Source organism: Episyrphus balteatus, chromosome 2, assembly GCF_945859705.1.
Source record: "Episyrphus balteatus chromosome 2, idEpiBalt1.1, whole genome shotgun sequence".
Lineage (NCBI taxonomy): Eukaryota > Metazoa > Arthropoda > Insecta > Diptera > Syrphidae > Episyrphus > Episyrphus balteatus.
The window spans coordinates 3,303,470-3,328,576 of record NC_079135.1 but is presented as its reverse complement, the minus strand read 5'-3'; the positions used below and the strand labels follow the sequence as shown (position 1 = coordinate 3,328,576).

Below are 25,107 nucleotides of genomic sequence, written 5' to 3'. Positions count from 1 at the left end.
CCACTATCAGAGTTTTAAAATTCTTACAATACAGTTTAAAAGTCGTGGCAGAATAATACTAAATTGCTTGCAATATTAATTTCTTTCAGACAATAATGTTATTGGAACACCCTGTTCATATTGAATGCAGGTCATACCACAATCTAGAGCAAAATATGTATTTCTTCAATAAATTCATTAGCTTCCCGTTCATTAAATTTAGTATATTATCATTGGAAATTATGGTACTCTGGTTTCCCTCCGTTCGATTGGTTTTTTGTGTTTTTCTTCAACAAAACCAAAAAAAGACATCCCCACGAGGAGATCAAAGAATTGAATATTTCTGATGTTGGAAAGATCAAACGTAAATGCCGATAAAAATTGTTTGTTTTATTTTTCACAAAACCGCCCTATATGTACAACATTTTATTGGACTGATCCTTCCTGGATTTGAAACTCTTTGACATTTTACCATCGCACCACAAAATTGTGTGCGGTGACTTGATCAATGTACCGATGTTGTGCGTGTGTCATGTCTGGGCTCGCAAGAAATGTGCTCGGTTGTCTGGGTGCCAAATGATTCACCACAAAGTAAAATAGTTCCAGAGTCAGAGCTGTTACTATGACCAAAACTGTGACTAAAAACTAGACGGAGAGTGAAGAAGATGAGTGACGCAGGAATTCAAGATCGGCGCTCGCCTCATTAAGGATGAAATTAAAATTCTTCTATACAGAGAAAGAGAGTGTCATCATCGTCGTATCTCCACAAACAAAGAGGTGGAGTGGCAAATAGAAAATATCTACTTATTCCTTTGGGCCAAATGCCAAACAAATACTACGGATGTCGTCAAGTGTTGGGTCTCTGTCTTTAGATAGAAGATAGAATGCGTGGATGTTTATACGAATATAATTCAGGAATTTTCAACTTCTAGTTGCTTGTTAATGAGGCCCGACGAGATGTCTCTCCAATAACTTGACTACTGGTTAGCGCTTCGTTATGCGTTATGTTATGTTGCGACAGCTGGGCAGTGGGTGAGAACACCTTGTTAGAGATCGGTAATTTATCATTTTGTTTGAGTTTTTTTTTTGTCAAACAACGACAGGATAGAACTGGAAGAAATTTACTAAAAAATGGAATGAGGATTGTACGTTACGTCAAAACGGTTACCTTATGTTAATGTATCAAAATATTTTTTAAAAGAAATTTCGTCAAATCGATACTAGGAGGGACATAATAAAATGCAACGTTACGTAACGTAATGTAACGTAAAGTAATATAACGTAACGTGTTGTAACGTGACGCAAGAAAAATTTATTTTTCCACAGAAAATATGAAAATTGAAAAAAATCTTCTTTTAGTAGATCTCTAAACTGTTTTTGTAACACATTCTATTCGTGGAAGAAAAACACAAAGACTCTACACTTTTGAATCAAAATAAACTTCCTCATTCTGAGAACCGGAGACGACGCTGGTGCATCTTAAACCCCATCAGAGTTTCACCACAAACGATCAATTCGTCTTTATTCAAATTTACACTTTCGATTAAATTTTAATTATAGAAACACATGCTCGTCCGCTTTGGTATTTTTTTCTAGCAGACACTCCACAATGTCGATGATGGAATTTACCCTACCGCACGTAATGTTTACTCTTCCTCAAGACACCAGCCAGAGTGGGGGCGTTTACTTAATAGTCATTCCCTATTTTATTATTATTATTTTTTTTTTTTTTTTGAAGTTAAACTCACAGCCTCTTCAGTATTTCAAGACTTTCCATCGAAAGACCATCATAGCTTCGTCGTAGGTAAGGTACCCTTGTCTATATGACCACATTAAATGGTGGCGATGACGAGGAAGTCTTCTTTTTCTTCTTTGCTATTTCGCCAATATAATTTATTTTCATGCATCGAGAGGAGTGGGATGATGAATCGACATCTAATATCGATTCGATAAATTATTCCTGAGATGCCCTCATGGAAACATTGCTTTGCCGACGGCACGGCGGTCGCGACGCGACGTAACGTCGACGACGATAAAGACGATGATGTCGGTGGAGAAGGTGGGCAGATGCTTAATTTGTTTGGAAAAATCGTTGGCAATTAAAAATTGTTTGGAGTTGAGAGAGAAAGAGAGAGAGGGTGAGAATTGATGAGGGGGTGAGAGAGATCCCTCTTGTATACAACTAAGGATGCGTGACAAATAGGTTTTAAGTCAAAAACAAAAACTTTTTTACTTACCCAACGAACCATCCCCCAAGTAGGCATTCCTTTGCCATGCCCACGTGCATAAATCACAGGTGGTAAGACCATCGGCCGAAACACTCTCATCCAAGAATGGCGGCCGTGGAGGCGGTGGTACAAAACGTCCATTCCACAGGCCGTTTTCGCTCGCATCGAAGGCCAACGGCGAATCGAAGGTATCCTCTTCGATCGCATTCGACCACCAGTCCTCGTCGTCCGGGAAGAAATTACTAATTGAACTACTACTGCTATCGGAGGTGATGTCTTGGATTGTTGAAGACGCATCGGGCGCTGAACCATAAGCTGTAGATCCCGGTGTGGCATAGCCGCCGCCGCCGCCATTATTATTGCTATTGCTGTTGAAGTTGAAGTCATCTCTGCCATCATCACCATTACTGTCCACAGCCGATGATGAGCCTGATGAGTGGGTTAATGATGCTAGTCGGCTATTGGGAAAAACTGGACGCACTGTTGTGGTGGCACCTGAGAATATGTCCGCACCGGACAGTCGTGGAAACATTGCGTGATTATTTCAACAACAATGACGACAACAACCACGACCAAGACGATGAGCGACGCCGACGACGATGATGTTGATGTTGATTACAATGATTACAAACAAACGGTGAAAATTATGCAATGACGATGATGTTGACTATATTGTGTGAGTACAGTTTGAGGGGTGATGTACCTATAAGCTGTTGTTGTTTTTGAGTTTTCCGGCATAGGTCTGAAAAGATAAAAAAAGAGAGAAAGTTGGTAAAGACTTTGGAGAATTTTGTATTCTTTTTTAAATTAATTGGAAAAAGAAGATTTTTTTAAGTATCTTTATTGTTTGCATTGGGGACGTTTTATTGTTAACTTTAATATAAAAAAAGGTTGATGAGGATTGTCATTTTATGAGATTATTTGATTTTTAGATTTTTTTTTAGAAAAATTTAAGATTAAATCAATCTGGAACTATCTTGAAACTCTATTACTTGAGAAAACGGATTTCAGAATATGTATTACAAGGCAACTTTACTTTAGGCAATGTAACGTAACGTAATGTAAAATAACTTTAAAAAATTTGTTGTTCATAGAAATTTGAGCATTATAAAAAAAATAGTAAAAAAATAAATGTTTTGTTTCGCCTATGTTCAGTAAAATAACATTTTATCAAAAATATAAAAATCAAAAAATCAAAACTTGATTTTTAAGAAAAAACGACTTATGTATCCGTTAAAGTAAAATAAAAATTATAAACAAACCTAAAAAAAAAAAAATTGAGGCACTTAGAAACTGCCGCGGTTAAGCTATTGCATATTATTTTTTATCAATTTTTTTATATGCAAAAGTATGAAAAAAAATTATGCCTTCAATAAGCCCTATATTTCTTCTAAAGAACTAAACCATAACTAAAAACTTTGTTTTTTAAAAAGTATAAAAATGATTTCTTGAAATCACACACTTCTTATGAAATAAGCAACAAAATTAACTTTTTTTTCTTTACACATCATACTGTCAATATTTTTGCATGACAACCTTAAATAAATTTTATATAATCTGAAAGCTTTTTATTTCACCTTTAAAAATGTGCATCAACCACATCTGTACGACACCTACAAAAAAAGTCACAATTTTTTAAAGACAACCATGTTAAAATTAAAACTGAGATTACGGTACTTCCCTCAGGTGTTGTTCTCGCTCGTCTCGATTCATGCAAGCTTCGAACAGCCGAACCATATACAAAACATACACTTTAAGAAAACGACCCAAGTGGATGGTTCGCTTCAGGTTTTTCGTTACAAAATTTCTTGATTCGGTCCCCATTCCACGATAAAATCTATACAATAGCTTAAAAAATAGTGTTCAAAATTTCAAAAGCGTCGGTGCCGTAGTTTTGAAGTTATGAGGATCACCAACTTTTTTAAAAACGTGAGTTGTTGAGAAAACGCTTTACAGTTTTTAGTTAAAAAAAATTCAACACCTTTACCGCTTCCTACACCGAAAAAAAAAACCAATATCAATTTAACATTTTTTAATTATCAAATTAACATTTTTTAAATATCAGCCAAAAATGCTATATAAAATGTGTTTTATGATATTTAAAATGTTAAAACAACATTTTTATTATCAGGATGATATTTAAATGTCACATTTTGGAATTTTTTTTTGATATTTTATTATCATTTTTTCATATCAATTTCTCATTTCAAATTATTGAAAAATATTAAATAAAAAATTCTTAATGTGTACTAATTTAAAGGCGCTTTGTGTTTTTTCGAAGTAAAATGTATGATTTACTGAGAAAATTTGATCGGCACTAAGATTTTACTTCACATAGTTTGGGAGAAAATAACAAAACAATTATATCACCTATAAGAGAAAAAATAATATCACCATTATTTTGTAAAAAATATTCCCTTTCAGTAATGTGTTGAAAAAAGAAAGAAAATTCTTAAAATAATAAAAATAATAAAAATGAAAAGGAAAGAAATAGGTTTCATTATAATAAACTAAAACGTAAAATCTAGTCAACATTGATATTTTAATTGTCAAAGTGAAATTTTCACTATCCACTTAAACTTAAAAAAATGTCAAAATGATATTTTAATTGTCAAAGTGAAATTTTCACTATCCCACCTGAAATTAAAAAATGTCAAAATGATATGATAAAATATCAAAATTGATATTTTAATTGTTGGACGACTTTTGTCACTGAAAAATGTTAATTTGATAGCTGTTATTATCAAATTTTTTTTTCGGTGTATATAAGTCTTCATCTCACTTTTATTAAACTATTTTCCATATTTTTTACGAATTGTTTCGTTTTATTGGAAATAAAATAATGTACTAGAATTAATATTATGCTCAAACAATATTTTTTTATGTAACTATTTGGACTTGACTTAAACTTAAGTAATAAAATTATATTTTATCATTCTTTTTTTTTACAAAACTGTCAACAAGTTTACTCCTACCTAAACTCCATAACTTGTTAGATTCTTATATTCCCTATAAAATGTATTTCCAAAAATAAATTTTTCTTTGCTATAAACACATTTGTTATCAGCAACATTATTATCATTAAGGTACCTACATTACAATGTTACAGGCTCTTGAACACACTTCACTTTTTTTTATTTTCGGTTGACATAAATTTGAAAAGAACCCGCATTTTTATACTTGAAAAACCATTAACTCAAGACTATTACTCGTACAATGTCTAAAAACATTGAAAACATTTTTTTATTGTCCATAAATTTTTTGGTCACAACACTCGTAAAATTCAATAAGTGTGACTTAACATTTTTATGATTGTTTTCAATGAATCTTCTCAAAAAAAAATGTATTAAATTTTTCAAGAATATTTGTTTGGGAAAAGAAAGGGACAATTATTTCTTAAGGACAATTTTTTTTTATTTCAGTTCAACGCGCGTTCGGTTAACCCTTCTGGTTTTTTTAATATTAAATTTTCATTGTTCTTCATTAGCACCGCATTTGTTATTTTTTTTTCTTCTTTTCTTTTAAATAAAATACAGAAGAAAAAATGGAATAAAAAGACTTTTTATTATTCCAAGAGAGCAGAGAAGAAATTCCATTCCATAACCCTTTTTTTTTTTTAAATTTATTAATTAGCAGTAATTTAAATTCTGTCAACATTCATTTGGGCGCCACATGCGATATCCGTTCGCTGAAAAGCATTTTCGTCCTTAAAAATTTTTTGATTTTATTTTTTTTGTCCTCTCATTCATTGATAATTATCCACGCAGATAATCCTTTATTCAGATGATTACCACCATCAAGATATAAACAAAAAAAAAAAAAAGAACCAACCACCATCATCACCATCCAGCAGAGCTGTAGAGTTGTTGGAGTTCCTGATGGGATGAGAAAGGAGATGAACACTGCCACCAAGTACGAGCATTTGTGTTGAATTTTAATGAATTATTGCGGCAAATTCAATTAATGAATGAAATTTGTGAATTCCTCTGCCGCAGCATGATGTTCGGGTTAAATTTATTTGTATATAAAATTTTATACAAAAAAAAAAAAAATTGAAAAAAAAAAAATCAAAAAAACTTTCCGTGGAAATTGTATCGCGATTGTGTCGAGCTGGATGATGATGATGATGGTTTTGGGGAGGAACATCTGTTCGGCTGATGTTCCTTTGATATTTGTTTTTATGCGGCAGCCAATGACGATGATAATCGTCATTTGCATCTGTGGATGCTGGCTTTTAGTTTTTCGTTCTGTTTTTTTTTTGTTTATAAAATGATTTAAATTTTTTTTATTTTTTGAAAATTTATTCAGATGACATTTTGAGTTCAAAAAAGAGTTCGGTGATGATGTTAAATCATGGAGAAAATGGAAGTCGTTTAGATGTTGATTTTATGAGCTGTTAACATTTGTGTGGAAGTTAAATGTTTAGCTCGAAAACTATTTTTTTTTTATTAGATTTTTTTTATAGTGAAATGAGTAAACAAATTGATAAATGGAAATGATTTTTCTTTTTTGATGGGAGAAGCAATCAATTTTATTTTTCAATTAGTAGGACACTGCTATTTTTATCGTTTTTCTTTAAATTGTTTTAAATCTTTAAATTGAAATATTTCGAAAACGACATCTGGTAGAAGAATATGCGCAACGGTTTTGAATTAGTCATTCAAAAATAGATTTAACGAAACAATCGTGTTCTTTTTCTTAAGTAAAAAAAATTAGTTCTTCAACTAAGCAACAATTTTACTATATAAAGCTCCCAAATTGTTATCGAAATTACTTTTTGGTTGTGACAATATTAATCCCAAATAACCTCAACATAGATGCCAAGAAGGTAAAGATCAGCTTTTCTCAACTCAACTTGGAACAAACCATCCCAATAACACAAAATTATATTTCGTATAGCTCAATCGGGACACATGACAGAATAACATGTTAGAATAGCTTCAGTAAGTGTTCACAATTCATCTTCCCGGAAGGGAAGTAAAATCGATATTCTACATATGGTCGACGTAAAGCAAAATTGTCCTAAATCCACTTTTTACCGAAAATAAGTTAATGATGCAGTTTTACTAATTTTAGGGTGCTCTTTCCGAATTTGAAAACCGTTTTTGTCAAAAAAATTTCATTCCGCAGATAATATAGTTTAATGGGACATAGAACAATAAAAACAGGGAAGAAGCCTTTTGAAAATGAGCCCAAATATTCTTTTTATTTAAGAAAAAAAAAAAACGTACTTGTATAGGAATTGTTCTATGTCCAATTTTGGGTTTTTAGTTTTAAAAAATATTTAAAAATAGTATGCACCTACTAACGAGGTAAACTTGTATATATTATTCAGGAGAAAAGAACAAACTTTATAACAAGCATAACTTGAATGGCAAACGAGCAGAAAATTGTCGTTTTAAACCAATTTGAAACTTCAAAATCGTCCCCTGTAAAATTTGCTTTTTGTGACTTGGAACAATTTTGCTTTACGGCGACGATATGTAGATATACTACGACCTTTATGGGTAATGGATAACTCATCCCAAAAATTCAGTTGTCGTATTGCTCTTTGTATCATATAAGTAGTTGCCATTAGCTGCTCTTCGAAGTCAAGGATCACCCCTTATAGGATTTCCTAGGCACTCTGCTAATATTTAGATTTACCTAAAAAATAATGGTTTTCAAAGAAGTTTTGCCAAGAATTTGGGTAATTGTTTTTTCCGTAACTGTTTAATTAATTATTTTACTTTCTAACTATTATTCGTGACTTTAAAAAAAAACTATCTTTCTCAAAGGAATTTCAAGGAGAACCATTAAGTTTTTGCACTTTCATATTTTCTTCATTATACTTGGTTTTTGTAAAACCTGAGTTCATTTACCTTCAACATAAAGTTTCACCTATCAAAGTCTTAAAATCATCTTAAAAAACCATCAACTTTTAGATGAACTTATCTCATCTTTGTGTCGATATGAATCACAACAACCTTTTCAATTCATGTTTACTCCTCCAAATCACCATTTGAAGCACCCTCGCATCATAATTTTCAGATGCAAGACCTCTCCTTTCTCAATCCACCTAAATACCACATCGACATCATCAACATGGACAACCACATCACAACGACAAACGCCATCCCACCTGACATCGGCCAGTATAGTATAAAAATGTTTGCTTAAGTGATGTTGTAAATCTTTCAATGTTATACACAAATCAGCAAAGTGTACCTCTTTTGTGCCAAACTGTAGCGCCAAACAACCACTTGGGACTACACCACCACCAACAACAACAAAAAACAACAACAATTTCGAAAAAAAACACTAAAGCCCCAGATAATAGAGTTATTATGGCGTCATCGTGGGTTAACCTCCAACTTGAACCCCAGTTTGCGGTAGGTGCCATAATCTTCTCTTAAAGATCTTTCGCTGGTTTGAATTTTTATTTCTTTATTCGCTCATCTTTAATTTTGGTAAACAATCTTAACTTAACAACTTATACACCAGGAACACAGGTATACTCGAACTTATGCAGTCCAGAGGCTCAGGTAAAAGAAAAGAAACAAATAAAAATCTCTACAATCGCACGCTTGGGTGGCAAAGTGGTCCTTTTCTCCATCAACATGCTCCGGCCCGGTCTGGTCTTGCCAGTGCAAAGCAAATCGTAAGTCCAAGCCCCAATCCACAGCAGTTTCAGGCCCCGGAGTGATTGTGAATGTTGTTTTAGGAACGTTTTTATAGAAGACACGACTTTCGATTTTCATTTGCGGCGAAAATATCTTCTTGTTTTGTCGTGTAGTTGTCCAACGATATGATACTAAAACTGATCGCCCAAGCTAGCTACAGCTACAACCCAGCAGGTATATATTGACTTTGAAAGAAGACGAAAAAAAAAGAGTTTTTGCCCCCCGAAAGCAATAAAACGCGCAACAAAGATCACGAAAGTGAATCTAAGAGAGATATATAGGATGCGCGCCGCAGCTAACCTAAGCGCGATGTCTTCGGTGCGATTTCGATTCGTGATCAAATTCTTATTTCGATTTCTTGAAATTTTGTTTCTCCTCAACACACAGAGATTTGGAGAAAAAATAAAAGTAAGAACGAAATTAATATCAGATTCTGTGATCTTTTGGCCTTCGGGTGGAAATTGGCCATGAGAATGAGTGCGAGAGCAAAATCTATAAAACGTCGTTGTTGGTCAGAATTTCCATCCTAGACTCTTCGAACGAAGCAATTCAATAATGATAACGAAGACAGAAATTGCTGCTATGGTGATCAGCCAATATCATGATCAGCACATCTTCTGATCATTGTCATAGCATTAAGAGCTAAAAACAACAGAAGCATTTTATTGCTTTGTCAGGTTCAAGTTTCCAGTTGTGTTGGCACAAAATAATGAGCTTCAAGCTGAATGGCAATTTTTTTAAGTTGCTAAATTTGCCACATAAATATGCAAAACTAACAACTTTATGGGCACAAATTAAGAAAAATAGAAGCTTCAAACCATTAATCTTCACTAATGAAGAATTAATCAAATAAATTAAATATGGAAACACGAGTTGTTTACCACGAAATAAAAACACCTCCAACTATTTGGAACAAGTTTCTGTTGGTTATATGTGATGGTCCTTATCTCAAACAAAGAAGCTACTGAATAACCCCCACACAATGATTTACTTTAAAACGAATCAATTAACTTCTGCAAATTTGCTTAAAATTCAAATTCGTAAAATAAATCAATTGGAAATAAATTGAAGAAAGAAGAAACCTTTAAATGCAAAATAGACTTGAATTGTGTTTGAACATATTCATGGTTATAAATTATCTAGCCCTGTTTGGAATAGAAGATCATATAGTTTTAAAGTTTTTACATTAGAAGAAGATAGAGTCAAAAGTTGTTGTATTCAGAATTCATTAATTTTTGTCTATTTTTTCATTATTATTTAATATTATTTTATTTTTCACTTTTCACTTTTAAGTTTTCGTTTTTCATTTTTCAATTTACATTTTACATTTTTTAATTTTCATTTAGTTTTTAGTTTTTGGTTTTTAGTTTTTAGTTTTTAGTTTTTAGTTTTTAGTTTTTAGTTTTTAGTTTTTAGTTTTTAGTTTTTAGTTTTTAGTTTTTAGTTTTTAGTTTTTAGTTTTTAGTTTTTAGTTTTTAGTTTTTAGTTTTTAGTTTTTAGTTTTTAGTTTTTAGTTTTTAGTTTTTAGTTTTTAGTTTTTAGTTTTTAGTTTTTAGTTTTTAGTTTTTAGTTTTTAGTTTTTAGTTTTTAGTTTTTAGTTTTTAGTTTTTAGTTTTTAGTTTTTAGTTTTTAGTTTTTAGTTTTTAGTTTTTAGTTTTTAGTTTTTAGTTTTTAGTTTTTAGTTTTTAGTTTTTAGTTTTTAGTTTTTAGTTTTTAGTTTTTAGTTTTTAGTTTTTAGTTTTTAGTTTTTAGTTTTTAGTTTTTAGTTTTTAGTTTTTAGTTTTTAGTTTTTAGTTTTTAGTTTTTAGTTTTTAGTTTTTAGTTTTTAGTTTTTAGTTTTTAGTTTTTAGTTTTTAGTTTTTAGTTTTTAGTTTTTAGTTTTTAGTTTTTAGTTTTTAGTTTTTAGTTTTTAGTTTTTAGTTTTTAGTTTTTAGTTTTTAGTTTTTAGTTTTTAGTTTTTAGTTTTTAGTTTTTAGTTTTTAGTTTTTAGTTTTTAGTTTTTAGTTTTTAGTTTTTAGTTTTTAGTTTTTAGTTTTTAGTTTTTAGTTTTTAGTTTTTAGTTTTTAGTTTTTAGTTTTTAGTTTTTAGTTTTTAGTTTTTAGTTTTTAGTTTTTAGTTTTTAGTTTTTAGTTTTTAGTTTTTAGTTTTTAGTTTTTAGTTTTTAGTTTTTAGTTTTTAGTTTTTAGTTTTTAGTTTTTAGTTTTTAGTTTTTAGTTTTTAGTTTTTAGTCGAAAATTGGTCTTCTATCAGCTTTCAAAGCCCTGTGATCTTTCAAAAAAACACATCCTTCTTCAATTCTAATATAGGGACAACCCAAGCGGAACCTATTAAAACCTATTAAAATTATTCAACATCTAATCACTTCACTTTGGCTAATCGGCCATTACAATATCTAATCTACACTCAACTCATGGAAAATAAATTAATTGCTAAAACCTTCAACATCTCCCCGATTTTCATCTCTCTTTCTGCCATCTACATCATATTTTCAGTATTTTTCCTTCAGCTCCTTCGAGGGTCTTGCACTGCAATATGCGAACTAAAATTCCTGCACACGTAAAACTCTGCTCGTGTGGAACTCGTCCAAGTCCAATAAACCCGAATTCACATTAAAATACACAGGAATTTCTTGTTTTTTTTTCTCCTCGACGAGCAAAAAACCATTCGGTTCGGCCGACACCGATCAAAAATAATAAAACAGCAAAAAGAAAAAAAATGGCAAGTCTCTCGCATTTATGCGCGCTGCCATCGAATCTCGCATCGCCACTTGCAAGAATGCGCATATATGGATTTTTCAAATAAATGCATTTTAATTAATTAGTGAACGCATCGTAAGTTGGGACACAATTTTCGGATGCAATTGCAATTTATCATTCGTGTGATTGAGTCGATCATGCGTCGTCATGCATGCTTTTGCTGGTTGCTGTTATTGCTGCTGTTGCTGCATGCATTGGACATTGAACACTTTATGTGAGATACTTTGTGCGACGAGATATTTTTTTAACTTTTTTTTAATTTTTACTGAAACAACCTGAGTGAACACTGGCCGTGTGTCGCCGTGCTTTGGATTATTTATGACCACTTGATGGAGTCTGGTAAATGTAAATGGTCAGAGTGTGACTAAAAAAGCGGTATACTTTTAAGTTTCCAGTAAACTACCCTCAATAACAAGCTCCACCATAAGGAAATACATAGAAAATAATTCAACATGAATGTTTAGTTTTATAAACGGGAGACTTATTATTGACCGAAATAAAAGTGACACTTTTGTAAAAAAATAAATAACCGCAAATTAAAAAAAAAAACAAGTATTTGTATCTAATTGAATGGTATGCCATTGGGTGCAGTTATTAGACCATTATTATTATTATTTTTTGGAATGCAATTTTCGTTGATGAATTGTCATGAGAATAGTGTGCGATAATTGGAAGAATTGATAAGGTTGAATACATTTACTTTGAGACAGACATTAATTGGAAAATTGTTGGCATACCACAAGAGTCTGCTATTGGACCACTTCTGTTTATATTCGAAAGCAAGCAGGCTTTTTGTTTTTTATTAAATTTGTTTCACTTTAGAGCCCTATTTTTTCAATGTTATTTCAAATGTTAAGACTTTTTTATATTAAATTTTGTTTTCAGTTTTTTTTTTTTTTGTGAAAGAATTATATCCATGATATCTACTATGAAGCCAGTATACGAGTTCAGTATCAAATGAAAGTTGGTATTGAATTTATTTAATAAAAGAAATATAAAAACATCTTATCTAAAAATATCCAAGCTTTAAGTTTTGATATAAGGATTTAAAATAGTTTTTGGTCAATTTAAAGAAATTTTGATATTTATGCTCATATATGTTCTTTCATAACTTCTAAAATGCTTTCCATATTTTGTCAAATGATATATCTTTGAGTTCGTTTTGATTGTCGGCTGGTTATAGGTTATGTTGCGTTTTGTTTTACTAAATATAGCGCCCTCTAACAGACTGAAAATTGAAAGAAAGTTCTAAATAAAACCAATTCTTTTATTTTGTCCTTATCAGCCGATAGTACCTTTCCTAGTTTTATGGACTGCCTTAACCATTAGAGCAAGTACGTTCGACCTTTCGAAAATATAGCCAATTCATTTTCTTTAATTATATTCAAATTATTTAATCTCTTTTCAAATAACAATCCATAACAATAAAAAAAGAATTCAGAAAATTTATCAACAAGTCAATCTCCCACAACACGATCATTATTTTTTTTTTTTCCATCTTATCTCGACATAATTCCTTCATAAATAAATTCATATTCCCGCAAGACAATGAAACAAGTGGACACACAAAAGAGACACTCTCTTAAAAGCTTTTCATTCTTCTACCCATTTCCAACGAGTCAGAAAAAAAAAAGAAACAATTCATGTAAATCCATCGTGTAATACACAATAATCAAGCGCCCACACTTTCAGGCCACTACAACTGTCATCCGTGTAAAATATGACAACAATAACTGTCGCAATAATTAAACGGATTTGAATTTAAATTATCTTTTTTTTTTTTTTCATTCTTCTCTAAATGGGATAATATGGTTGGATTGTTATAATTTTTTTTTTATATTTAGATTCAGCGCCATATCGAATTTTTTAAGTAGTCTCAAAGATTGAGAGAGTTTAAAAAGGCGTGTTCGGCTTAATTAATCTAAAACTAACATGTTAAGCTTTGATAATCGTCTGGCAATAAACAATCGAATTATGCTATTAACATCTTTGTGTTATTTTTTCATCGTCTCTTCTTCGAAAGAAGACGAAAAAAATTACCAACATTCCAATGCAAATTTATGTGTACTTTTAGGCCAACCGCATCACGTAGGTGCTCCATAACTAAAGTTTCAAGTCAAGCTTCGGCGAGAAGATAACAATATTATTGAGACCTTTCGCCGAAAATTTGAAATCAGAAATCCAAAACCAAAGCCTATTCGTTTGGATACGCTTCACCTACTCGTTTTTAGTTTTTTTGTTGTATTCGTTTCTTTTGTTTTACGATTAGAGGCTTGTTTGATGATGTCTATGTCTTCTATAAGGTTCTTGATTCGGGCAACATTTCAATTAAGTTATTTAGATCTTTTGGACATGAAAAAAGCTTGTTATATATTGAGGAAGTCAATAATAACTAATTCTATAGAAGTCTTCTGTCAGAAATGTAGGTGAAAAAAAATAAAACAAAAACAAATAAACTTGTTTTTAACATAAAATATTAGCTACTTAGGGATGCTGCACGATGTTTGTTGTCTTACGAAGATGTTTTAACATATTTTTTTTTTCTTCGATCTGTCATGTTTTCTTGAAATCAATTTTAAAATATTGAAATACTAACAATCGATAAGGTCTTATGTATTGAGGGAAAGTAGACAGTAGACTTTTTAATAAGCCGAGAAGGGAAAAACGAATAACATCTAACAATATTGATTTTCTATTCATCGTGATTGTAAACAAGGTTATTTCAATATTCAATTGGTCACTTTTCAGAGATATTTTTTTAAGAAAATTTTGATTTTAATAAATTTTTTAAACCATTTGACACATACGAAATTTGGAACTTATGTATTTTTAATTCAAATAATTTTGGGGGTCATATTCTTGTCAAAAAGTACTTTTTGCAATCACTGAACGTTAAAAAAAAAATAGTGCAAAAAAAACCCTTCCCTACAGAGGGCGCTAAATCCTAAATCATATCCAATATTAATAAAGTGGAAGAATCGAAATATGAAGAATACAAAAAAACAGCTCACATTATTTTATACAAAATGGCGGCTTCAAAATAGCGGACAGAAAAAGCGTTGAAATAATACCTACCTTTTATCATGCTATTTTTTTTGGATTTTTTAAAAAATTAGTTACAATTGTGACAACCCTTTTTATTTTCTCTAAAAATTGACTTTTTGAAGTGAAAACTTCTTTAGTATCGTAGTGATTTGAAACAAGATGAAACGAAAACGCGACACGACTTCAACTTGTTATAATTTTTTTGTTTTAACAGATAGATGAATGAAATTTGTACTGTAGATAGGTAATTAAATAAATTATAATTGTACAAAATTTCAATTAATTTCATATTCAAAATTCGGTGATAACGGTAAAAAGATGTTCTTTTCCAACACACGTTATATTTTTTGATCTAGTGCACATACAAATTTGATTTAACTTTAATACGCATGCTGATAACATAACCTTTTATTTGATATATCACACATAACGGTACGTGCTCTACAAGTTACACAATTTTAAATTGAAAAAATTTAAAAATAGGTACGTCAAAACACCGGTGGAGATCTGTTGGCGATGACCAGCTACCAGTGTAGGAAGTACCGTAATCTCAGTCTGGAAATTCGACATGGTTGACTTTAAAAAATTCTTACTTCTCTTGTAGACATCTTTGAAATAAGATTTATACATCATTATACAAGGTGAAACAATAAGCTTTCACATGGTATAAAATTTTTTATAGGTTGTCAAACAAAAAAATTGAATTAATAGCATGAGAACATAAAAATAAATGTTTTTTTTTTGCTTTTTTTGATGAAATTTCATCGAGTTTAAAAAATTCTAGCTCTTTTTGTAGATGTCTCATAGATTTGATCGATATATATATTTTGAGCTAAGACAATGCTTTCAGATGCTGCAGGTTGTTATAGGTTGTTAGGGAAGAAAATGGATTTAACATTTTTAATAGCGTGAGAAGATAAAAATACGTGTTTTTCGCTTTTCTTGACGGAAATTGATCGAGTTCAAAAAATTCTAGCTCTTTTTGTAGATCGATATATATATTTTGAGCTTAGACAATAAGTTTTTAGATGATATAAAATTTATATAGGTTGTCATATAAAAAACATGGATTTGAAGGTGATAGAATAAAAATAGGTAGATTTTTTCTATTTTTTTTTTTTTGCAAGAAATATGATTTTTTAAGGTCTTCTACCACGTGTGAATTGCACACATGATTTTTTTTTTATTATACACTAGCCCAAAAAATTAAGGGAAGTGATTTCCAATAGGCTATATCTTAGTCAAAAATGATCTTATAATGACAAAACAATGAGCATGTGAAAGCTAATTCTTCGAGTTTTAGGGTTTTATGTTTTAATCGTTTTAACTGCCCAAAAAAACCAACATTTTCCAATTTTTTGTTGTTTTTACTTTTCTCTTAAGTAAGTGGAAAATTTTTTATAAAATGATTATTTTTTTTAGAAAGGCTTTTTATTTGGCTTCAAGATTCTTTTGTTTCAAACTTCTAAGATATTTTTTTGGACTGCAATATCAGTCCTTAAACCAAAAACCATACTTTTGACTTTGAGTATCAATATCTCAACAACGAATAACTTTACAGAAAATTCAAGGACATATTAAAAAACTTCATTCAGTTTTCTACCTAAAGATATTAAGTTTGTTTTGTTAAAAATTTTTTTTTTATTATTTTTGAGATCAATTAAGAAAAGCTATCAAAATATGCATTTTTACGGTTTTTTTTTTAGAAAATGAGCCGCTATTTTAAATCTATGGGCGATAAGATTAAAGTGAGTTACATATTCATTCATCACACAATTTTTATTATGTGAGGCTTTGAACTTTTGAGATGATATAAAAAACACCATATTTCTGCAGCTTTAAATGACTTAGGTACTTTTAATCACTTTTTTATGAGCAAAATCAAATTCTTTCGAGTTTATTTGAACATTTTATTAATAAATATCGTTTAAATTTTGAATAAACCAAGGAAAAATTAAAATTTTTCAAAAAAAAACTTTTCATTCCATATTTTGATATTTTTTTCTATTTTTGAAATTATTACTTTCAGATAATTTATCTCCTCATATCATAAACAACCTATACAGGGTGTCCCAAAAGTTAACGTCGAAACGAAAACGGTAGATAGGGTAGGTGGTGACAGTTATTGGAAAAAAAATAAAAAAAATCGCAGCCATATATTTTGGGAGTTATGGGCATTTGAAAAAAAAAGTTGAAAAAATGGTCACCCTGCGACGGTTTTTCATGTGCCGTGACTACAAATCTTAATTTTTCTCATTTTTTTCTTTTGTTACGGAACCTTGAATAACCCTGCTATCAAATGCATTCAAAAATTTCAACTAAGCTGCATCAGTTTTAAATTATTTTTTTACCCAACTTAGTACTAAAAAATTTTACATGACTCTAATTAAATGAGCCGTAGTGTAAAAAAAATGCACCACGATGTTTCGGCAAGTTGCCTTAAAAGTTGGTGTGTTCAATTCTCTTTTCAAAATGGTACAACATTGTTGGGAATATTCCATAAAAAACCGAGATAAATTTTTTTTCTTAAGAAATCCGACTTTTTTATGAGGTAATTTTTCCATATTATTCAAGTTTTGTACCCTTTCAGAAACTTTCAGAATACAAAAACTTAAATAATATGATAATCAAGGGGCACGGTAGTGCCCAGCCAAGTTCTCTAGCAACTTTGGCACTACACCCTTATTTACAGGAAACAACTCAGGCCATTTTCGACCCCCCTCTAACTTCCACACCAAAGATGCTAGAAATTTCAAACTCACTACATTTGTTGAGCTCGTAAAAACCAAACTCCTCACAAAATTTCAGCCTCCTACGATGAGTAGTTTCTGAGATATAGGGCTTCAAAAATCGCAAAAACCGTAACTGACTCACTGACTCACTGACTCACTGACAGATCATCAAAATTATGGAGAACTTCCCGATATCGTAGAAACTTGAAATTTTACACGGTGATAGGACTTGTGGTGTATACAAAGGAAAAAATCGAAAATTTGAGATTTTCAATTCAGGGGGCGTGGCATCCGCCCATTTCCGCTGAATTTTCATCATATATTATAGAGCACTTCTGATTATCGTAGAATCTTGAAATTTGGTAAAATAGTAGAGCTGGTAGTTAATACAAAGGAAAAAATTTAAAACTTGAGAATTTCAGCCAGGGGGCGTGGCAACCGCCCATTTCCGCTGAATTTTCATAAATTATTATAGAGCACTTCTGAATGTCGTAGAATCTTGAAATTTGGTAGAATAGTAGAGCTGGTAGTTAATACAAAGGAAAAAATTTAAAACTTGAGAATTTCAGCCAGGGGGCGTGGCAACCGCCCATTTCCGCTGAATTTTCATAAATTATTATAGAGCACTTCTGAATGTTGTAGAATCTTGAAATTTGGTAGAATGGTAGAGCTGGTAGTTTTTACAAAGGAAAAAATTTAAAATTTGAGAATTTCAGCCAGGGGGCGTGGCAACCGCCCATTTCCGCTGAATTTTTATAAATTATTTTAGAGCACTTCTGATTGTCGTAGAATCTTGAAATTTGGTAGAATGGTAGAGCTGGTAGTTTATACAAAGGAAAAAATTTAAAATTTGAGAATTTCAGCCAGGGGGCGTGGCAACCGCCCATTTCCGCTGAATTTTCATAAATTATTATAGAGCACTTCTGATTGTCGTAGAATCTTGAAATTTGGTAGAATGGTAGAGCTGGTAGTTTATACAAAGGAAAAAATTTTAAATTTGAGAATTTCAGCCAGGGGGCGTGGCAACCGGCATTCCCGCTGAATTTTCATAAATTATTATAGAGCACTTCTGATTGTCGTAGAATCTTGAAATTTAGTAGAATGGTAGAGCTGGTAGTTAATACAAAGGAAAAAATTTAAAACTTGAGAATTTCAGCCAGGGGGCGTGGCAACCGCCCATTTCCGCTGAATTTTCATAAATTATTATAGAGCACTTCTGAATGTCGTAGAATCTTGAAATTTGGTAGAATAGTAGAGCTGGTAGTTAATACAAAGGAAAAAATTTAAAACTTGAGAATTTCAGCCAGGGGGCGTGGCAACCGCCCATTTCCGCTGAATTTTCATAAATTATTATAGAGCACTTCTGAATGTCGTAGAATCTTGAAATTTGGTAGAATGGTAGAGCTGGTAGTTTTTACAAAGGAAAAAATTTAAAATTTGAGAATTTCAGCCAGGGGGCGTGGCAACCGCCCATTTCCGCTGAATTTTCATAAATTATTATAGAGCACTTCTGATTGTCGTAGAATCTTGAAATTTGGTAGAATGGTGGAGCTGGTAGTTTACACAAAGGAAAAAATTTAAAGTTTGAGAATTTCAGGCAGGGGGCGTGGCAACCACCCATTTTCACTGAATTTTCATCAAATATAGAGATTTTATATTCTACAGCCATACCTTGCAAAAAGTAGTGAAATCACAACAAAAACATTACTGTTAAAAAAAGAGCCAAGTTCTCCTATGTTGAAATTATGCTGGCACAAAAAGTACTGAGATGTAAAAGTGTACCAAGTTCTAAAGTTTGGGTTCAAATTCGTATCAATAAAATTTTGATTGTTTACTTGGCAATTTTTGAAATAACTTTAAAAATCGATAATTAAGAAAAATTGTCAAGAGAACAATCAAAATTTTATTGATACGAATTTGAACCCAAACTTTAGAACTTGGTACACTTTTACATCTCAGTACTTTTTGTGCCAGCATAATTTCAACATAGGAGAACTTGGCTCTTTTTTTAACAGTAATGTTTTTGTTGTGATCTCTATTACACTAAGTTATTCTTTTAAAAACCATCATCGCCTCGTATTTCAAACCTTTATAAACACAATATTCAATAAGCAGTCTTTTCCTAAATGTTTCGCCTACTTCCTTAAACAATTTTCTCAAAAGAGGTGTGTTAAATGAATCATGGTATAACCATGTTATAGGTATATAAACTTTGTCATCTCTACTTTACTGATGGCAGCTCACAACTTATTAAAGTTCAATCGCGACTCCATTACCTAAAGTATACTTGATGCATCTCTAAAATTTACACAACAAAAATAATACACTCTGCCGTGTTTTTGCCTGCGTCCGTCACCAACAAACAAAAAAAAAAAAAAAATGAAAAATAACAACAACCAATGCAGCTTGCATCTGCTTTTTTATATATATAAAAAAAAACCCAAAAAACATATGTAGGTATAACGTAGATAAACTTATTAAGAGCGCACGTATCGGCCAAATTGAATTAGTATATCACAGAATGATCTGAGACGCGCATAAATTTCATATTTACATGCAAATTTAATTAAAATTGATATCGCTCTACCGCTTGTATTTGTTCGCGACCGACACGACGAAACCAACGACGACGAGTCCTGTGGAGTGTGTCGAGGAAGGTGACAGTGTTTTGGTTGGGGGTCGGTTTGTTTGCAGTTGCCAGTGTTGAGACCGACCGCCTTAATGCAAGGCACACAGCAGAGATAATAAAGTGGGCACCGCAATAGCCACACCAGACACCACCATCGCTTGAAAGTAATTTTTGTTTTGTATTTTTTAATATAAAATTAGGTACCTATAGTAAAGGGTGTTTTTTTGTAAGCTACGAGATGTGAAACAAATTAAAAATTGATTCAGAAACACAACAAGGTAAAAATATTACGCGGTAAAAATATAACTTAATAACTAGAAATTGGTTATTTTGTAACTGCGAGTAATTTTTCGGTAAAAAATAAACCTAAAAGTAACCCAAAGTTCACTTCTGGAATTTTGTATCCTTTTTTCTCGGTATTTTAAAACCCTTGGGGGCTTTTAAATGGGCTTAAAAATACCTTTTTCAAACTTGGGTTTAAAATCAGCCTTATTTTTACCAACAATTATTTTTTTTTTTCAATTTTTTGGATAACAAATTCTAGTCCTGAAGTTCAAAACTAGCTTTAAAATAACTGAATTTAAAGGTTAAAAAGATACCATGAGTTCAATAAAAAACCCAAGTTAAAACTCAAACCATTAAAAGTTCCACTACCCTTTAAAAAAAAACACCCTTTAACATTTGTGAATTTGTTAAAATAATGACAAAGGTGTTGGTGTTGACTTGCCCTGCCTGACTGATTAAATGTTGTATACAGGAAAATTTAAAATTCACCACACGCAACGCATATTTATTTATTGACAAAGGTAATGGTAAAGACAAGGTATGTGTCTGGCATGTAAGAAGGTAAACTTCTGAATTGTAGTTGCTGTTAACAATTTCATATTAAATTACTTCCCTGTCTTCGAGTCTTGAATCCTTTCACTCAAACATATTTCATTGTGGTGGGCAATACACATAACTGCAAATCAAATGACATAAATAATGTATGACATTTGATTTTCTTAAGGTCGTCTCGTCATATCGTCGTCGTCATCTTATAGAAACCAAACATCATCACACACCCTTATGATCATAAATCGAATGAATTGCTGTTGTAAATGCCTGTGTGCAGTTTGTTGGTAAGCACCTTGACAGGTGAAGTGTTACGACATTCCAGAGCATGCATATACTCTCCAAAAGCTTTAAATCTTCTTCTTCCATATTCCATCGATATATCTAAAGACATACAAGTTTTGTTGGTTAAATTTATTACAATCATAAATATGTTTTGAAAATGATGTGGTAAACATTTGAGCCCCTATAAACAATGCCCCTGTGGTTGTTGAGTTGTTAGATGTTTCATACCAGACCATCAGCCAGAGAGTGGACCACTCTTTTTTGGTTTTTCATTATATTAAAATCGATTTTATTGACCTAAATTTATGCAAACTGTTAGGTAACCTAAAACAGGAGATGGAAACAGAATTTATTTTTTTGATAAAATTCATTTCCCATGCATGCGAGTTTATACTTGGAAAATAAATTTTTAAATAAAAAATTAATAAAAACAATATCCAACAGAGGGCTTAGATTGAATTTTTAAAAATGTAAATTAAAGTTTAGCAGAATATATCGAAATAATATCTGTCTGAATTTTTAATGAAGTGAAATATGAAAAAAAAAATATTTGTTTAAATATTCATAAAAAAGCATATTTTATAACGATGGCGTTTAGATTTTTATTGTGAAATATGAAACCTTCATAAACATTTATTTAAACATGTAGTCTGTAGTGTGAACTATTTTTAAGACCATGATTAGCTCACTAGAATTTATTTCAATAAAATTAGTGCATACAAAAACACTGCAGAAAATAAAAAAATAAGATAACAAATTTGACAAATGTGATATCATTAGAACCGTCTTGCTTAGTCCTTGGCTATAGGCTATAGGTAATACAGTACAATGTTCAGCAAATACCTTATCAATTCTTAACCTCAAAACAATATAAATAACAAAATGAGTTAAAATTAACAAAACCAGTTTGTGAAAGGTAGCAAACTACTTAGAAGAGAACTCTTTATTGTATGTAACTAGCGCCCTAGCAAGACGGTTATGGCGACTCCAATCTTTAACCAAAAGAGAATTCCGAAATTCGAATTCCTCGGAATATTCTACATCAATTTCATATATGATTCTCTATAAAATAGTGAGACTGAAAAAAGTTCTACCCACAGGAAAAAGTATAAACCAAATTCGCAAAAAAGAGGTGTGCCTACAGAGGGTTAAACATTTTCTCTACAATACTTCAGGTTAAGTACACTTTACGATTCCGACAAAGTCTTAGCTACTTTTAAGGCTAAAAATGTGTACTTTTTCTTTTAACCGATGAAATCGGTAGTTGAAGTGGTCGAACGAAGTTTTGGAGTTTTTTTCTGAATAACAATTTCTTCTCTAGTCTAAAAACTGAAAAATGCATTATTTATACTTCACTTATAGACCAGTGCCGATGCCTTCAAAAACATTAAAAAGTACAAAAAAATCATAGTAGGATGAAACCCATTGGAAAAGGAGGGGAATATGATGAAAATTAAAGGAAAAATAAATTACGGGCGAGCCGAGTTCGGGAAGTGGGTGGGTTGAGTTCTTAGTGGTAAAAAATGGTATATCTCGATTTCCGGCAAAACTACAAATCCTATAGAAAAAAGTTGTATAGCAAAGTTGTAGGTAATAAAAAGATCTACAACTTTTGTATCAACGGTTTTTTCACATAACCTCAAAATGTATGTGAAAAATTCAAAAAACCGAGTTTTTGGTTTTTTATTTTTATCTTTTTCAAAAACAAACATTTTTCTACGAAATTTGGTGAAAACTTACCTTATTATGTCCCAAATACACTGTAATTTATTTGATTTAAAATATTAATTTGTTCACCTTATTTTGACTTAATACCAAAAAAACACCCTAATTTTCAATCGAAAATTCACGTGTCAAAATATCAGCTTTTTTCAAAAAGTCGGTGGGCATTTCGTTCGTTAAAATTTCTATTTTCTCATGGTGTAAAAAAAATTTCACATTAGTATACTATAGAACATGTTCTAGTAAAATTCAAAAAATGAAAAAAGCTTGAATTCGAAAAAAAATTTTTATCATTGTTTACAATTTTGGCATATTTATTTAAATTTACACTTTAATTACTCAAAAAACGTAAGATTAATCAATGTTACATGAAATCTTACGTTTTTTGAGTAATTAAAGTGTAAATTTGAATAAATAGGCCAAAATTGTAAACAATGATAAAAATTTTTTTTCGAATTCAAGCTTTTTTCATTTTTTGAATTTTACTAGAACATGTTCTATAGTATACTAATGTAAAATTTTTTTTACACCATGAGAAAATAGACATTTTAACGAACGAAATGCCCACCGACTTTTTGAAAAAAGCTGATATTTTGACACGTGAATTTTCGATTGAAAATTAGGGTGTTTTTTTGGTATTAAGTCAAAATAAGGTGAACAAATTAATATTTTAAATCAAATAAATTACAGTGTATTTGGGACATAATAAGGTAAGTTTTCACCAAATTTCGTAGAAAAATTTTTATTTTTGAAAAAGATAAAAATATAAAACCAAAAACTCGGTTTTTTTAATTTTTCACCTAAATTTTGAGGTTATGTGAAAAAATTGTTGATACAAAAGTTGTAGATCTTTATATTACTACAACTTTGCCATACAACTTTTTTCTATAGGATTTGTAGTTTTGCCGGAAATCGAGATATACTATTTTTTACCATTAAAAATTCAACCCACCCATCCCCGAACTCGGCTCGCCCGTAATTTATTTTTCCTTTAATTTTCATTATATTCACCTACTTTTCCAATGGGTTTCATTCTACTATGATTTTTTTTGGTTTCAAAAATTATCGACCCTGGTCTATTAAGCTGGTTAGAGTATTAAAAGTTCGTTTCTCCTAAGTCCTTTAAATAACCTCATCAATTTCTTACTCCAAACATAAATATTGTTTCCTTTTTCAAAGATTTTGTTAAAAAGTGAAAAGCAATAATTATCATTTGGGAATTTGTAAAAAAATTGAAGTTGAAGGAACTCCACTACAGCCGCCGCTAGATTACATAATCTCAATTCCCTTTCGACCAACAAGTTCCTTGGTATAATTTTATCAAAATCCATCTCGTCTTTGTCTGTCTAAGACGAGAGGGTGTCTGTTTGGGTGCGGTATCATGTCCGAATGTCTGCCGATAATCACTCTCTTCGGTTCGAAGGAAATAGCCCGAAAATAAATCCAAAAAAAAAAAAAAAAAGTAAACAACAGAACACGTAAGGAAAACATTGCCTGCAATTACATAGACCTACCTGTGGTCGAAACGAATGAAAAGAGTTTCAAGTATCTAAGAAATAAAAGAAAAAAAAAATGGAAAAAACAAAGAGAAAATGCCGGTTACTATGTGTACAAATAGCAGTCTTGCCATGACACAGCAAATTACCGATTTTCATTTTAGTTTTTTTTTTTTTTTTTTGATTTTGCAGTACAATTTTTCAATAGGCACGATTTTTATGTTGCACACACACTCACACAAATGAGTGCTAGTAATAGATCAAACTAGCAACTTCAAACGAAAAACAACAACATTGAGAGTGCCTTGAGAGATGTACATAAGATAGATACTAGATACACATCCTCCTCCTCCCTTTTCGACTTTTTTTTTTGGATTCCAGTTTCTTGGCAATTTGAAACAAATCTTTTGGCCGTTTTTTTTATTTTTGTTTTGTTTTGGCCAAAAGCACTGCAGAAGATAATGTTCCGCCAGAGATATGTAACTATGTATCTCTTCGGAAACCAGATACCGTACTCAGATACATGTCCGTCTAGGATCACGTTTCCGCTCTTGGTTTGCCGCCACCATATCGCATCGCCATTGTCGTATCAGCCACTCTAAATGAACCGACAAAACCATCGAGTATCATGAATGAAGATGAGATTATTGAGGAGGATTGAGTAATTATTTGAGATTTTTCGGTTTCTTTTTTAAGTTTTTACTATTTTTTTTTTTTTGTTAAAATGCCAAAAGATGTT

The 25,107-nt window shown here is 31.1% G+C and overlaps 1 protein-coding gene across 2 annotated transcripts in view; it reads right to left on the bottom strand.

Annotated features, from left to right (window-relative positions):
- Positions 1-2,945, bottom strand: part of LOC129912450 (uncharacterized) — a 91,657-nt gene extending 88,712 nt beyond the window's left edge. For both annotated transcript variants that reach the window (XM_055990681.1, XM_055990682.1), the window contains exon 1: positions 2,217-2,945. In XM_055990681.1, the coding sequence (XP_055846656.1) occupies positions 2,217-2,739 (523 nt within the window). In that variant the 5' untranslated portion in view covers positions 2,740-2,945. The remainder of the gene's footprint in view (positions 1-2,216) is intronic.
- Between the last annotated feature and the right edge of the window lie 22,162 nt (positions 2,946-25,107).